Here is a 14507-nt window from a genome sequence, read left to right as displayed (position 1 = left end):
TTAATTTTTTTATTTATCAACTTTGTATAATTTTTTATTTTCAGGACTACTCCCTCTCATACTCAAATATATAAAATTATGTGGATTTAAAGATAAACAAATTTTTATTTTCTAAACTTTATTTAACGTTAATATTTGTAAAAATACATTTATTTCAAAATTTAAACATATCTATCGATAAATTTAATTAGGATTTAATTTTTTTATTAAATTAACTTAACTACAAATATAAAAATAGATAATTTTGTTTATGGTTGAGTGCCAAGGTATTTCCCAATACAACAATGACTACATAAAAATTGGTATTATGACTCATGCATCGAGTGAATAAAAATTAATAGAAATCCATAGCCATTAAATATTAGAAATAAAAACAAATATAAATTTTTATTTTAAACATGTCCATCCTCTACTAAAAGGTCACCCACTCCTCTACTTAAGTTGATGGACATATATAAAAAAACAAGGCCGTTTCTTCCTTTTCTTCCTGAATCCCATCATTTATGAAAAAAAAAGACTTTTTTTTATTCCTTTTAAAAATGACTTGCTTTTTTTTTTAATATTTCTGGAATATATTTTTCAAAACACATTTAATTAATTTCGGATTTATTAATTTAGAAATAAAAAGAAATGTGTTCCAGAAAATATTTCAGAAGATTTTTTTGTCTTCCAGTTGCTTACAGAACCTCTATTTCATAATTTTTTTTTATGGAACCCCAATTCCAAAATTACCAAAAACTGTGAAAGAGTACTTTCGATATTTTAAATAATGTAGGGATGAAGGAAGAAAAATGTAGAAGTGTAGGAAGAAACTCCAAAAAAAAACAAACCATTTTTCTTTCTTTTTTTTCTAATCAAAGAGTAGCCTGTAGAAGAATTTGATATGCTGCACGAAGAATTTGCCATCTAAAAATTCTCTAAATGGACCAGAAAACAAAGGTCTCAAGAGGTTTGAGCCCAATTGAGAAAATTTTGAACCTTTCATTATGACTCTTTCTTCCTACACCTCCATACCTTTTTGTGCCACCCGATACTAAATATGAAAATACCATTTTATCCTTTTTATTTCACTCCCTTGAATTTGAAATAATAAGCCTATGGATTATGTATTATGTAATCCGGAAACTAATAACACATCTGAAAAAAAGACTTCCGGATTACATAATCCGGAAGCTAATCTTATGTATAGAAAAGACTTCTGAATTATGTAATCCGGAAGCTAATCACAAAAGACTTCTGGATTACATAATCCGGAAGCTAATTCTGAATCTAGAAAAAGACTTATGGATTATGTAATTCGGAATATTGAAAAGGATATTTTTGGAATAAGAAAAATTTATGGGGGTGGCACAAGAAGGTATGGAGGTGCAGGAAGAAGCAGCCTTCATTATACAAACACCCATCACATGCTTTCAGGTAAATCATACCTTTTATTATAATTAGGAATGACAAAAGTAGGTTAAGTTTGCTGGATGTTATTGCTTCGTGCACCATCATTACTAATTGCACCCTAATACTAATAGAAAAAGATTAAAATATTTTTCCTCACTGCATCACACTATTGCTGTGGCTATTGTTGCACCATTGCCAATGCAAAAGAGATGGATAACATTACAAAGAAAGAAGAAAAGAGAGAACACTTTGTGGAAAAAAAATTGTTCTAAAACCCTATTTTTACAACACATTTCATGTGTTGGGGAAACTTGTTTTAGAAATCCTTTTCTATAAAATTTGTTTTGGAATATATTTCACGCGGTCCAAAAAATTTGTTAGGAAAATTTCTTTCCCAAAATCATATTTCAGAAATTTCATTCCAAAAATTTAATTCGGGAAAGTGTGTTATGAAAATTTTCCAGAATGAAAAATCTATAAGTCATTTTAAAAAAGGATAAAATAATTATTTTAAAAATTATAAGGGTTCGCCAAGAAATTGTGAGGGTGTAAGAAAAAAAAAGGCCTTAATGAATCATGTTTATATTTTTAACTCACTAACCCGTTTTACTCTACCTCATGTAGCTAATCAATTGAGAGAGAGTTGGTGCATTGATTTTTTTAAATAAAAGATTTAATTAAAAAATTAATATTTTATTATATTATTTAAATCATCACTACTTATAAGTAATACTTTTTAATTTATTCAATTAGAGATATTAAATAATTAATTATTAAAAAAATATGTATATAATTAAGTATACTTTTAATATATATACCAAATAAATAAAAATTAAAAACTAACGGATCAATCTATTAGTCCATCCTCTAATAGGATGTACCAATTCATTCTTTAATAAAATGAATCAAGTTTTCTACCTCGTCATGGTGTGTTAACACCCCTAATTAAGACCATTTATAATTTTATAAGTATTATGATCTCTGAAAAGAGATATAGCTAGAAAGATTATAAATGTTGATTAAATATTTGCAAAATTAAGTTTATCCACATATCATTATTTTTGTAACTATAGGTCACTGTTTTCTTTTAGGACCCTTTGACGGATAATGTTCTCTTGCATAAACAATTTCATCATGTAATTCTCTATAGTTTTTAATATCATTAATGATATGGAGAAAATAAATAAATATAAAATTATTGTATTTTAAAATTAAAATAAGTGCTTAAAAAATTGATGGCGATTGTCATATGAATCTACAACCATGCATCTAAAAAATTGTCTTTAACTTGCGTTTAAATCAATGAAAGTTAGAAAAATGCAATGCACATATATCAAAAGTAAACCTATTATAGATTTTTATATATATCAAAATTGAGAGTTTCAATTATCTATTTACAACACTTTAATTTTTCTCTTTTTAAAATATGCACTTCGTCATACTTGTCTTTTTTTCAAGAGTCTTGAGTTTTATATCACAATTTAAATAATTTATTATTGAACATAAAATATAATTTATATATTAAAAATACTCATTTATCATAACAGTATATATATATATATATATATATATGATTTTACTATAAATTTGAATTATATAAAATAAATATTCATATTGTGGAATGTATAATCTAAATACTAGTATTTGTTCTTGAGATATGTGTGTGGGAATGAAAACATTATTTTTTGTTTGTAAACAGATTCAGTTTGGATGTTACTCTGTTAGTACTTGGTGATGGAATCTGAATGTATTTTAGGAGGAACGTCCATTGTTAGGTCCAACGTATGCCTCTGTCTCATTCATCATCGCTTCTACACATTCTAACAACCTTTCCAACATGCAACCAAATCTTCTTCTTTCTCCTTCTCACTACAAACAAAACACCTCTCTTCTGTTCCTTCAACTGCTGCATGCACCCTCTGCATACCATCAAACCATCTTCATTTTCTTCCTCCTTTTCATGTTTTTTATCTCCACCCCCTCTCCATCCTCATTCTCCAACCTCACCAATGGGCCTAGACAACAAAGGAATCAGACTCATATTCATTTTCGTTCTTCACCCTTTCCTTTTCACCCTCCCCAAATGCAACTCTTCTTTCACACCTCTGGTTAACTATCTCCTTGATTGTGGCTCCTCCCACCCCACTCAGCTCACAGATGGAAGAACTTTCAAATCTGATCGTGAAACCACTTCTCTCCTAGCCACAGCTGAAGATGTGCAAATATCACTTGACTCAAATCTCTCATCTTCTGTTCCTTCTTCATTACTTCCTTTGTATCAAACTGCAAGGCTTTTTCAAGAGGAATCCACCTACTCCTTTTACATATCTAAAACTGGTAGACTTTGGGTTCGCCTTTACTTCTTCCCTCTCTCTAACCCTTCATATAACCTAACAGCTGCTGTTTTCTCTGTCCAAACTAATCACCATGTGCTCCTGCATGAGTTCTCCGTGAGGAACAGTGACTCACCTGTTTTCAAGGAATACCTTGTTAACGTTTCTGATAGTAGATTCTCCCTCAAATTCAAGCCCATGAAAAACTCCTTTGCGTTCATCAATGCAATTGAGGTTGTCTCAGCCCCTGACAATCTTATTTCGGATTCAGCAATTGCACTTTCCCCACTTCGTGAATTCAAAGGCTTGTTGTTATCTGCTTTTGAAGTATCCTACAGAATAAACGTTGGTGGTCCCACCATAACTCCTGGCGACGACGCTTTGGCAAGAACATGGGAAACCGATGGTTCATACAACATCTTCCCACAGGGTTCTGAGACTCTTTCTGTCTCCAAAAAAAGCATAAAGTATCCTCATACTGGGGTTACACCTTTGATTGCTCCCAACTTGGTTTATGCAAGTGTTGTACACATGAAGGATGCTAAAGTCATGCGACCGAATTTCAATCTCAGTTGGATGGTGAACGTGGAAAGGAGCTACTCTTATTTGATAAGAATGCATTTCTGTGACATATTGAGCAAGAGTCTTAATCAGTTATACTTTAATGTGTACATCAACGGGATTGAGGGCGTGTCAGCTCTGAATCTATCATCGCAAACCAAAGCTCTAGCCACTGCTTTTTACCAGGACTTTGTGTTAAATGCACTGAATATAACAAACGGTTCCATTTTGGTTCAGGTGGGACCAACCAATCTCCAACAAGGCACGGTCGATGCAATTCTGAATGGAATTGAGGTGATGAAGATTAGCAACATCGCCGACAGCTTGGATGGTTTCTTCTCTGTTGATGGGAAATACAAAGGGCCAAGTTCAATAACCACGGAAATGAAAATTTTGGTTTATGTTGGACTTGTATTGGCTGTGACAGCAATGCTGTTGCTAGTAATGATTTGCATGAGGTGGAAAAAGAGGCCTCAAGGTTGGGAAAAGCATAGCAGATTCTCATCATGGCTCCTCCCTGTCCATTCACCTAGATTGTGTTCAAGCAAAAGCAGTTGGCGAGGCTCAACAGCATCCAGTTCCCACAAGAGCACTAAACATGGCAAAAGGTTCTTCCCCTTCAGTGAAATGCGAGAAGCCACCAATAATTTCGACGAGACTAGAGTGATTGGTGTTGGAGGCTTCGGGAAAGTGTATCTTGGAACGTTGAAAGATGGGACAAAGGTTGCCATAAAACGAGGAAGTGGTAATTCAGAACAAGGCATCAATGAGTTCAGAACAGAACTAGAAATGCTCTCAAAGCTACGCCATCGCCACCTTGTCTCATTGATGGGCTTCTGTGATGAAAACTCAGAGATGGTTCTTGTGTATGAGTACATGGCCAATGGCCCTTTTCGTTCCCACCTCTATGGCTTCGACCTCCCTTGTTTGTCATGGAAAAAGAGGCTTGAAATATGCATTGGTGCAGCTCGCGGCTTGCACTATCTCCACACCGGGGCAGCTCAAAGCATCACACACCGTGATGTGAAGACAACAAACATCCTCTTAGATGAGAACTACATTGCCAAGGTTTCTGACTTTGGTTTGTCAAAAGCTGTCCCAGAGAAAGCCCAAGTTAGCACAGCCGTAAAGGGTAGTTTCGGGTACCTTGACCCTGAGTACTATAGGAGTCAGCAACTAACTCAGAAATCTGATATATACTCTTTTGGGGTAGTCCTATTTGAGGTACTATGTGCTAGGCCAGTTATTTGCCCAACACGTCCAACAGAAGAGATTAACTTGGCTGAATGGGCAAAGAAACAGCACAGAAGAGGAGTGCTCAATGAAGAAATTGATCCACATATTGCTGCTACTATGAATCTTCAATCGCAAAGTGTTTTTGTTCAAATTTCTGAGAGATGTTTAGCAGATTGTGGTGTTGATAGGCCTAGCATGGGGGATGTGTTGTGGCATTTGGAATACGCTTTGCGCCTAGAAGAAGCTGCCTCACGGATTGATGAACCTGAAGATAAAAGTACAAGTATAGTCACAAATGAGGATAATTCTGTTTTGTTTTCTGAGATAGATAACTTAGAGGAAAGGTAAAGTTAGGCAGATAGGAAATACAAACAAGTTCAAAGCCAAATTCACTGCTATCAACATCCAGGTATGGTCATGCAACATGCAGGACCCAATTGGATTGGAGTCAGGAATTTTAGTTTCAGTATAAAAACAACATACTCTTATTTTCTTAATTGATTTAGGTGTAAAAAAAAAATCAAGAGTACGAAAATTTTTGTATCTCAATTGTGATTTCTGCTACTTAACAGAAATATATTAAGTTCCTTTTAACATTGATATTTTACTTCTTGTTTTTAACATGTGTGTTCCATCTTTCCACTTGAGTTAATGAACTCCAAAAATATTTTAGTTTGAGGTAATATTGCATTAGAAGAATAAGCACGGAAAGTTTAAAATGAACGGATTTTTTTTTTTATATAAAATACTATGGTAAAATTTCTAAGTTTAGTGTAGAATAGGAGAAATTATTATATATTTTCCAAAATAGTTGTAGTTTTATTTAACTTCTTCGCATAATAAAAAAAATTGATAGTATTATACTTTTTCATAAATTAAAAAAAAAATTATGTCTAACATACAATTTAATGGGACTATAAACATGTAACAGACTAAATTTACCAGATAATTTGATGTCTACGCTTTTTAAATGGTACGGTTAAATATATAAAACATGCAAGATGGAAGAAAAATGAAGATAATTTTATAATTTCACAATCATAAAGAATAAAGAGCTTTCTTATCTATCTCAATTTTTTTTTTCATTTCCTAAACTTCTCTACTAATATTATAATCATTATTAACATTCAAACAAATATTTAACAAATAATTTTTTTTATACATATGATATAGAAAAATTATCTTTTAAAATGACAATCGAATGATTGATTTCGTAAAAAAAAAATTAACAAAATACTTTAGAAAATATATATTGTCTTATTTAAATTTATATTTTTGGTTTGCATATTTTGTTTAAATTGTAATAAAATATTTTATGAGATATATACTGTATTATTTAATTTAAATATATTTCTGGTTTAAATATTTTGTTTCTTTTAAAAATAACAAGTAATTATATTTAATGATGTTTTAATAATAATCTTATTGTTTTACAACTAGTTTAAATGGAAAAATTAATAATTATAACTATTTTATATGATTATATAACATAATCATTATTTATCTTAAATATAATAATTCATTATGATGTGGGGTTATAGTGGTTATCATCTTTAACCAGGAATGATAATCCTCTTAATAAAATTATTATTATATATATGTGTGTGTTTTTAATATTTTAAATATCATATTATTAAAATTTAGGATAAAATGCTACTAATTATTATTTTTTAAAGTTTAAAAATAATATTAAGAAAATGAAAAAATATTTATGTAAGAGATAATTGTAAAAATATAAATAATAATTTTATTATTAATTAAATTAATTGTTTTTTTATTAATTACATCTGATATTTTATTTTATTAAGAGATCCACCTCAATTAACTACATTAGTAACATAAAAATTATAATTATAATTTTTAAATTATACAATTTTATTATAAGAAGAAAGAAAGTCCTCAATGAAGATAAGAAAACTGAGTTTGTATTATAAATGTTTCAAATGAACAATGTTTTAACGGTAAAGTTTTCTAAAAATAAAGCACATTTATTTTCTATATTAAAGAGTTTTTTGGAAAAATATATTATGAAGAAATGTTCAGGTTAAAATTCAAGTTTGAACTTTGAAATCTAGTGTTAACTTGGAAAGAATTTGAAAATATATTTTAGAGTGAAAAATTTGAGAATAGAATGTCTTGATAATTTGAAAATATTAAAAGATATTGTGTAGTAATATTTATGTTTTATTATGATGATGATTATGTTTATTGATACTCATCATAATGTTTATGAAAATATTTTAGGATCAGAGGTGTGTGAAGTTGAAAGACAAAGTTTCATTTACGAGCTTCTAATGGAGAAATAATGAAGGCAAAGAGAGAAATCTAGGTTAAGGATGTCTAAATATAAATTACTTTTCAAAATAATCAAAATAATGATGATATAAATTATCTTTTTAATTGAAATTAAACTAATTACACTATAATTTATCATTTTTAGTAGTGGTCAAATTAAGTATGATACAAATTATCGTTTTTCATACCATATAAATTTTTTTCTCGAGTGATAACATCCTTTAATATAATTGAAACACATTTCTGATCAAATTAAAAAAAATGGAGGTAATCTTAGAAAAAAGCAAGGAGTGAAAATAGCAAAGCCCAAAAGACCCATGAGGCCGAAGGAGAGAACAGTGTGGTGATGGTCCAATCAAAGAAGGCAAATGCTTCCTATACCCAATCATTTTTTACCTGCACCCAACATATTTTTTTAAATCCCAAAAATGCCCTTAATTCCGGAAATAAAAATCCAGAATTGAAAATAAAATATTCCGGAAAAATAAATTCGAAGTGATTATTGAGTTTCAGAAATAAAAATCCAGAAAAAAAATTAAAATTCTATTTCAGACAAAAAAATCCAGAATTGAAAAATAATACATTCCAAAAAAATAATCTAGAAAAGAAATTATTGTATTTCGGAAATGAAAATCTGGAAAAAAAATGAAAAACCTATTCCAGTAAAAAAATCCATAATATAAAATTTCGTTCTGGAAAAAAAAAATCAAAACATATTTTGGAAATTTTTTTAGGACAGTTTCGTCTTTTTACTATAATCGGGTGCAGTGATATGGTGCAGGAAGCAATTGCCTCAAGAGCGTGCCCTTAAATGAATCCCTTACATTGCTTTTAGTTCAATGTTTCCTTACTATTAGTCATAAACTCTTCGTTGCTAAAAAAAATAACGTGGAAATATTTAAACTAAAAACAGGTTTATTGCTTTATAAGTTTTTTTTTATTACAATTCATATATGTGGGTCTTTAAAAATTTCGAATTTTTTTTATATAAGTCTTTTTGTATCATGTATTAAGAAAGTTGTTATTTATATATCAAATATCAAATATGTATAAAGATAATTTTTTTAATGATCCATTTATATGAAAATTTTAATAAAAAATCTATCTAGCAGCGCTTTCATCTTTCACCAATTTAAATATCTATTCAAACAAAAAATCATAGATAACAAAATTTCGTAAATAGAATAACAATTTTATCATTAATGTTTTGTTTAAGAGGAAGGAGAAAAAATATCTACAATAAAAATAAAGTAGTAGAGAAAAAAAAATAAAAGAATACAGTATAAATTAAAGATGTTTGTCGGTTAAGAAATAAATATAAGATGAGAAGAAAGATAGAAATAAATAAAAATATGTGAGAAATAATATATCACTCTTTAAAAAGTACATTATTCTATCTCGGTTTTTTTCGTGCCTTTACCCCGTATTATTTAAAAAAAATTGTTTTTTCCACTTAAATACAATTTTAGTCCGTCTATTTTGTTCATATTTTTATTTATTTTGAAATTGGAATATTTAGTCCGCATTAAATAAACTTACAATTGGGTTAAGTAATCAATTTTGTTTATGTTTATTTCCTTTTTATATTTTAACTAGTTAAATTATTTTTTTTGTAACCTTTAATGAATTTGTTAGAATGAATTTTAAAGTTAGAAGGATGATATATCTTTTAGGAAAATAAAATAAAATAAGGAAACAAAAAATGTACATACGATTGAGAACAATCCTCATAAAATACAATATCTCAATGAGAACAATCCTCCTTTATTTTTATCAACGAATCAATGTAATATGTTTCTTATTTATAAAAAATAGCATTAAAAATACATTTCTATATTAATTATTTTCTATAAATAGTGTAGAAGGTGTTTATAATACATTGGTTAATATCACAACCAATGTATAGAATGTGTTAAATTTAAAAAAAATAGTTTAGTTTAGGTCACCCCACTACTTGTAATTGCAAAAAAAAAAAAAAAAAAAAATCATAGCTGAATTTTATAATACCATATGAACATACTTTTTCAATTAAATCAAATTCTAAAAGTATCACTAAAATAATACATATACTAATGTGGGACGATAAAATAAATGTTAGCACCTCATCTAATTTTACTAAAGTTCAATACACAATCTAAATAGTAAAATTTGTAATTGAAATAATATGTAAAAGCTATAATAAAATACTTATTAGTGAGAAATGAGAAATGGAGGAGGAAGAAGAAAGGTGTTTGTAGGAGGGGAATGAAGAAGGAGGTGTTTTTGGCGATACATTAGAAGGAGGTATTAAACAACACAATTTGCAACCACTTCACATTGGTAGAAGAGAAGAACCTAGGAATGAAGCCAAAGGCACAAAGTTAATATAAAGGTTTGCTACTAAAAAACACCTACTACGTCCATATTACATTGATTTTAATACTAAAAGATTGTTTCTTGCAACTTAACTATAAGGTTTTGCACTATATTTCTTGTTTATATTAACTTTTTTCTTAATGTCATTTTCACATTAGTTCATCAATTTAACATAAAATAAAATTAACACATCTAAGCTGAAGTTATTCCCAATCTCAAAATAAACACGAGTTTAAAATATTTTTAATTATGACGAAGATCTCGCATCGACTAAAGATAATGATATATCATAGTATATAAATGAGTGTAAATCTCACATCATTTATAACACATCGTAACGAGACTTTCTTAGGTTTATCAAACCACCTGTTATAAGGTCTCTATCGAACTATCCAGTCTCACGTACGAGTTGATAGGTCTCGGCATGAAAGAATGTGTTAGAGATCTCTCATCGATTAAATATAAAAGCATTTGATAATATATAAGTGAGTGCAAATCTAACCTTATAAGTCAAAATTTTATAAGATTAGGTTACACTTAAAATTCTTAGTGTAATGATATATATTGAAGATTCTTCAACTTCACCATGAAAGTCAACTTTATAAAATTATCTTAAACTTCAAATTCATTTTCTAAGAGTATTTCATGATATTATTTTAGTTATTATAGTAAAACACTATATTTAAATATATTACAACATAAAATAAAATATATGAATTGATATATATATATATATAATATATATATATATATATATATATAATATTCATTGTTGTAGTTTTCATTTAAATATTTGTTATGAATAAAATTGAAATTACAGTAATATTATATCCATAAAACAAAACTATAATGAATAAATAATAATTAAATTAATTTTAAATATTTTATCAAGTACTATATTCATTAGATATAACATATTGTGAAATAAAATAAGATGGCGAATTGACATTTGATACATTTATGAAATGTAACTATTATTTATTAAAAATGAATGTATGAATTTGTGAATGAGGTTCAATTAAAAATTTGGCAAGAGTTGAATGTAACACTCTTTGTGCAACTAGTTGAGTATCTGCCATAAATGGCACATTCCAGTGCCGTTAAGCATTGCTATTATACATTTCAAGCATTATTTAGTGTCATTAGTAACTCTAAAATTGAAAAGATCCAAAAAAATTCCTTAAAAAATTTCATCAGGAAAAGGTTTTCTAAATATTGTTTAGATTGGCTTTTAGAGAAACATGATATTTAAAAATAGAGTGATTAAATTAATTTTCAACTATAAATAAAAGGAACCGACACTTTGTTTAGTGCAAATATATAGTGGTGTTTATATTTTGTTTGTTTTCTTAACGTTTATTATTTTCTTTTTCCTTTACATAATAAGAGAGAGGTCCCAAGCCAAATGTCTATTATTTTATATTCAACCACCTAATTGCACTTAAATTTCAGTTGAAATGTCAACAAATATGTTGACATCTTAACAAGGAAAGGAAGTATAACTTAAATACTTAATTTGGTTTATGGACATAATATTCCTCTGGTACAATAACATATATTACCCCATTCTACAAGTTGTACAAAAAATCAAAAGCTAAAACTAGTTTATAGCTCACCAACTAAATTGTTCTTACTCACTCCATATTCACTATTCATCATGTTTTGCCCCTTTTTCATTGGCCATCAATGGCCTCAAACTATGATAAAAAAGTTTAACCCACCCCTACCCCACATCAATCATACCCTAATTCCATAGCCTTCTCCTCTCATCCAATTTCTGTGGCTTTTTAATTTGATATGAATCATTGGTTATATGTGATATGCATGTGATTTGACGTTAAATTGTTGGTTTAGATTTATAGATATATCATATATATTGTTAAGGGTCCCCTTTCCTCTAATAATTGTTGATGAAAAGTGGAACTATTTCTATATATTTGTTTGTTATTATTAATATTATGGTATGGCTTACAAGCTACGTATTGCTCACAATGTAAAAAAGTGGCAAAAGTCGAAAATTGGAGTGAAGGTAGTACTTTTAGTGGTATGTTTGAATATGAATATTACGGCAACTTGGATTAAATTTTATGCTCCTTCTTCATCAAGTAATGGATTTTACTTGATATTTTCCACTCATGTCATAAATTGCTCTTGAAAATTTTAATTACGCTTTAATTACAAGGATAATGGTAGGGCCAACATCGAGTGTTTCATAATTCACTTATTTTTCATCATTTGTATTATATTTGTAGGACTAGGAAAGGGGTTGTGGCCAAAATGATAATACACCAAATAATGTGCGATTTAAGCAATCTAGAAAGAGAGGAAGCTGCTCTCATCATCAAGACAAAAACAAAACACCTGTCATACCAAATTCCACTTTGGCTGATTGATAAATGCTAATAAATTAAATCTTGACACCAAGGAAAAGGTGCTATGTTAATGCCCTCTTAAATCAGTTAATCTGGTGGGATTCGAAGAACACAAAGCAAAAACCACAATGTGTCCAAAGCCTCTGGTAAAAACAAAGTCCAAACACTTCCACCTTATTGCAGTTTTTAGTTTCTTCTTGTTGGCCTATCTATTTATTCAAAACACCAACCCTTAAACTCTCTAACCTACCATTTCCAAAAGAAAAGGCAAAACTCATTTAAGAAAAGCTAGAACAGAAAAAGAAACACTAACACCTGACTCTTACACTTTTGATGAGTAATATAGAGTCCATATTGGTGAGAAGAACTGAGAAACCACCCAACTCATCCCCCATTCCCTCTCCCTCTAGTGGCAAGCTTCCAAAAGAACAACTCCAAATGGAAGTTTCATGCAAGATTCTCAGAAGATCAACTCACAGTTTTCTCCTAAATTATCATTACTTCACCTCAACAGCAGCTTTTCTAGTTTTTCCTTTCTCAGCTTCCATACTCCTCTCCCAAGCCTTAGTCCCCACCCCTTCATCTCTCTTGCCACAAATCTACAGTCGCCTAAGGATTCTCTTTGATGCTGCTGGCTTCCCTTCCTCTTCACAATTGTTTAGCATTCTCAACCTAAAGGTTTCTCAAACAATCACTTCTTCGATCTTCACCCTTCCTTTCACCCTCACGTTTCTCCTCATTGCAAAAGCATTCATAATCCAGGCTCTCAATCACAACAAACCAACTTTGCAGCCTTCCTTCAATTCAATACTATCCCTTTACAAGCCCCTCCTCCATACCTACTTCTGCAACTGTTTCTTGATTCTCTCGGCAAATGCAACCACTTTTGGTCTCATGTTTTTGGCCTTCAGCTTCATTGAAAGATTTGGCTACTCCTCCCCCAGTAACCTCATCCTCTTCATGTCAGTAGCTGGGGCAGTTCTCTTTTCTGTGATTCTTGCCAATGCTCTTGTCATATGCAACATGGCACTGGCCCTATCTGGCATGGAGGGATATGGTGGATACTTTGCCATTCTGAAAGCTTGTCTTCTCTTAAGGGGAAGGACATCAATGGCTTTGTTCCTGGCACTTCCTGTCAATGTGGCATTGGCAGCCATTGAGGCCTTGTTCCAATTCCGGGTTGTAAGGCCCTATCATATTGCTGGAATAGCAGGTCCTTGTGTGGCTTTGGAGGGGATTTTCATTGCTTACCTCTACTCAATCTTCATCATCCTTGACACAATTGTGAGCTGCATATTCTACAAAAGCCTCAAGACAGGATCGTGGATCCATCAGGAGGACAAATATTTGTTCAGGATTGAATTACCAGATGGGGACCAGTATGGTTACCTGAGCACCAAGGAACTACCTTAAGTAGCATATGGTCGCAGTTATTAATTTGGTTAAGGTTTTTCTTCGCATTTCATGAAGGAGAAGGAACAACCAGTTATTTTAAACGAGTATAGAAGGAATTTACAATTCATTGATGTTGCTTGAAGGAAATCAAGCAACCTTGAAGACATAAAGATTTTCAATTGAGCGACATCAGCTCAACTATGTGCAGAGCCAAAGAAGCTATAGAGATTAGTACACCATTTCATATAAATGCAATGCAATTATGTTATATTCTCATACTGTCTTTTGTTTTAATCTCTTCTACATTGTAGATTAGCAACTAATGTTTTACAGTGTGAATAATACAAATGCTTCTCTTTAATTGCCTTATTTGTGTGCAACTGTCTTTGATTTTCTAGTGTTTATTCATCAAATAAAAAAAAACAATGATTTCTGGGACCTTTGTACACAAGTAATAGCCTCTGCCTCTTAGCACGTGAATATGCAACCTAGGATGGCAAATTAATTCCTCCCTCACCACCAATATCATGAACTTGTGGGAGAACTGAATGTGAAGAAAAACATTTCA

At 30.2% G+C, this 14507-nt stretch overlaps 2 protein-coding genes across 2 annotated transcripts; both read left to right on the top strand.

The window, feature by feature from the left end:
* The first annotated feature begins 3216 nt into the window (after positions 1-3216).
* Positions 3217-6037, top strand: LOC137805931 (Protein kinase superfamily protein). The gene has a single exon (XM_068605806.2). It carries the CDS (start codon positions 3303-3305, stop codon positions 5868-5870), a length of 2568 nt encoding a protein of 855 aa, XP_068461907.2. The 5' UTR covers positions 3217-3302; the 3' UTR covers positions 5871-6037.
* Positions 6038-12560: 6523 nt separating this feature from the next.
* LOC137807748 (uncharacterized) lies at positions 12561-14308 on the top strand. Its single transcript, XM_068608527.2, has one exon. It carries the CDS (start codon positions 12878-12880, stop codon positions 13955-13957), a length of 1080 nt encoding a protein of 359 aa, XP_068464628.1. The 5' UTR covers positions 12561-12877; the 3' UTR covers positions 13958-14308.
* Positions 14309-14507: the final 199 nt, after the last annotated feature.

The sequence above is a fragment of the Phaseolus vulgaris genome, chromosome 3, assembly GCF_051622355.1.
Source record: "Phaseolus vulgaris cultivar YP4 chromosome 3, ASM5162235v1, whole genome shotgun sequence".
Classification (NCBI taxonomy): Eukaryota; Viridiplantae; Streptophyta; class Magnoliopsida; order Fabales; family Fabaceae; genus Phaseolus; species Phaseolus vulgaris.
This window is presented reverse-complemented; position numbering and strand designations above follow the sequence as displayed.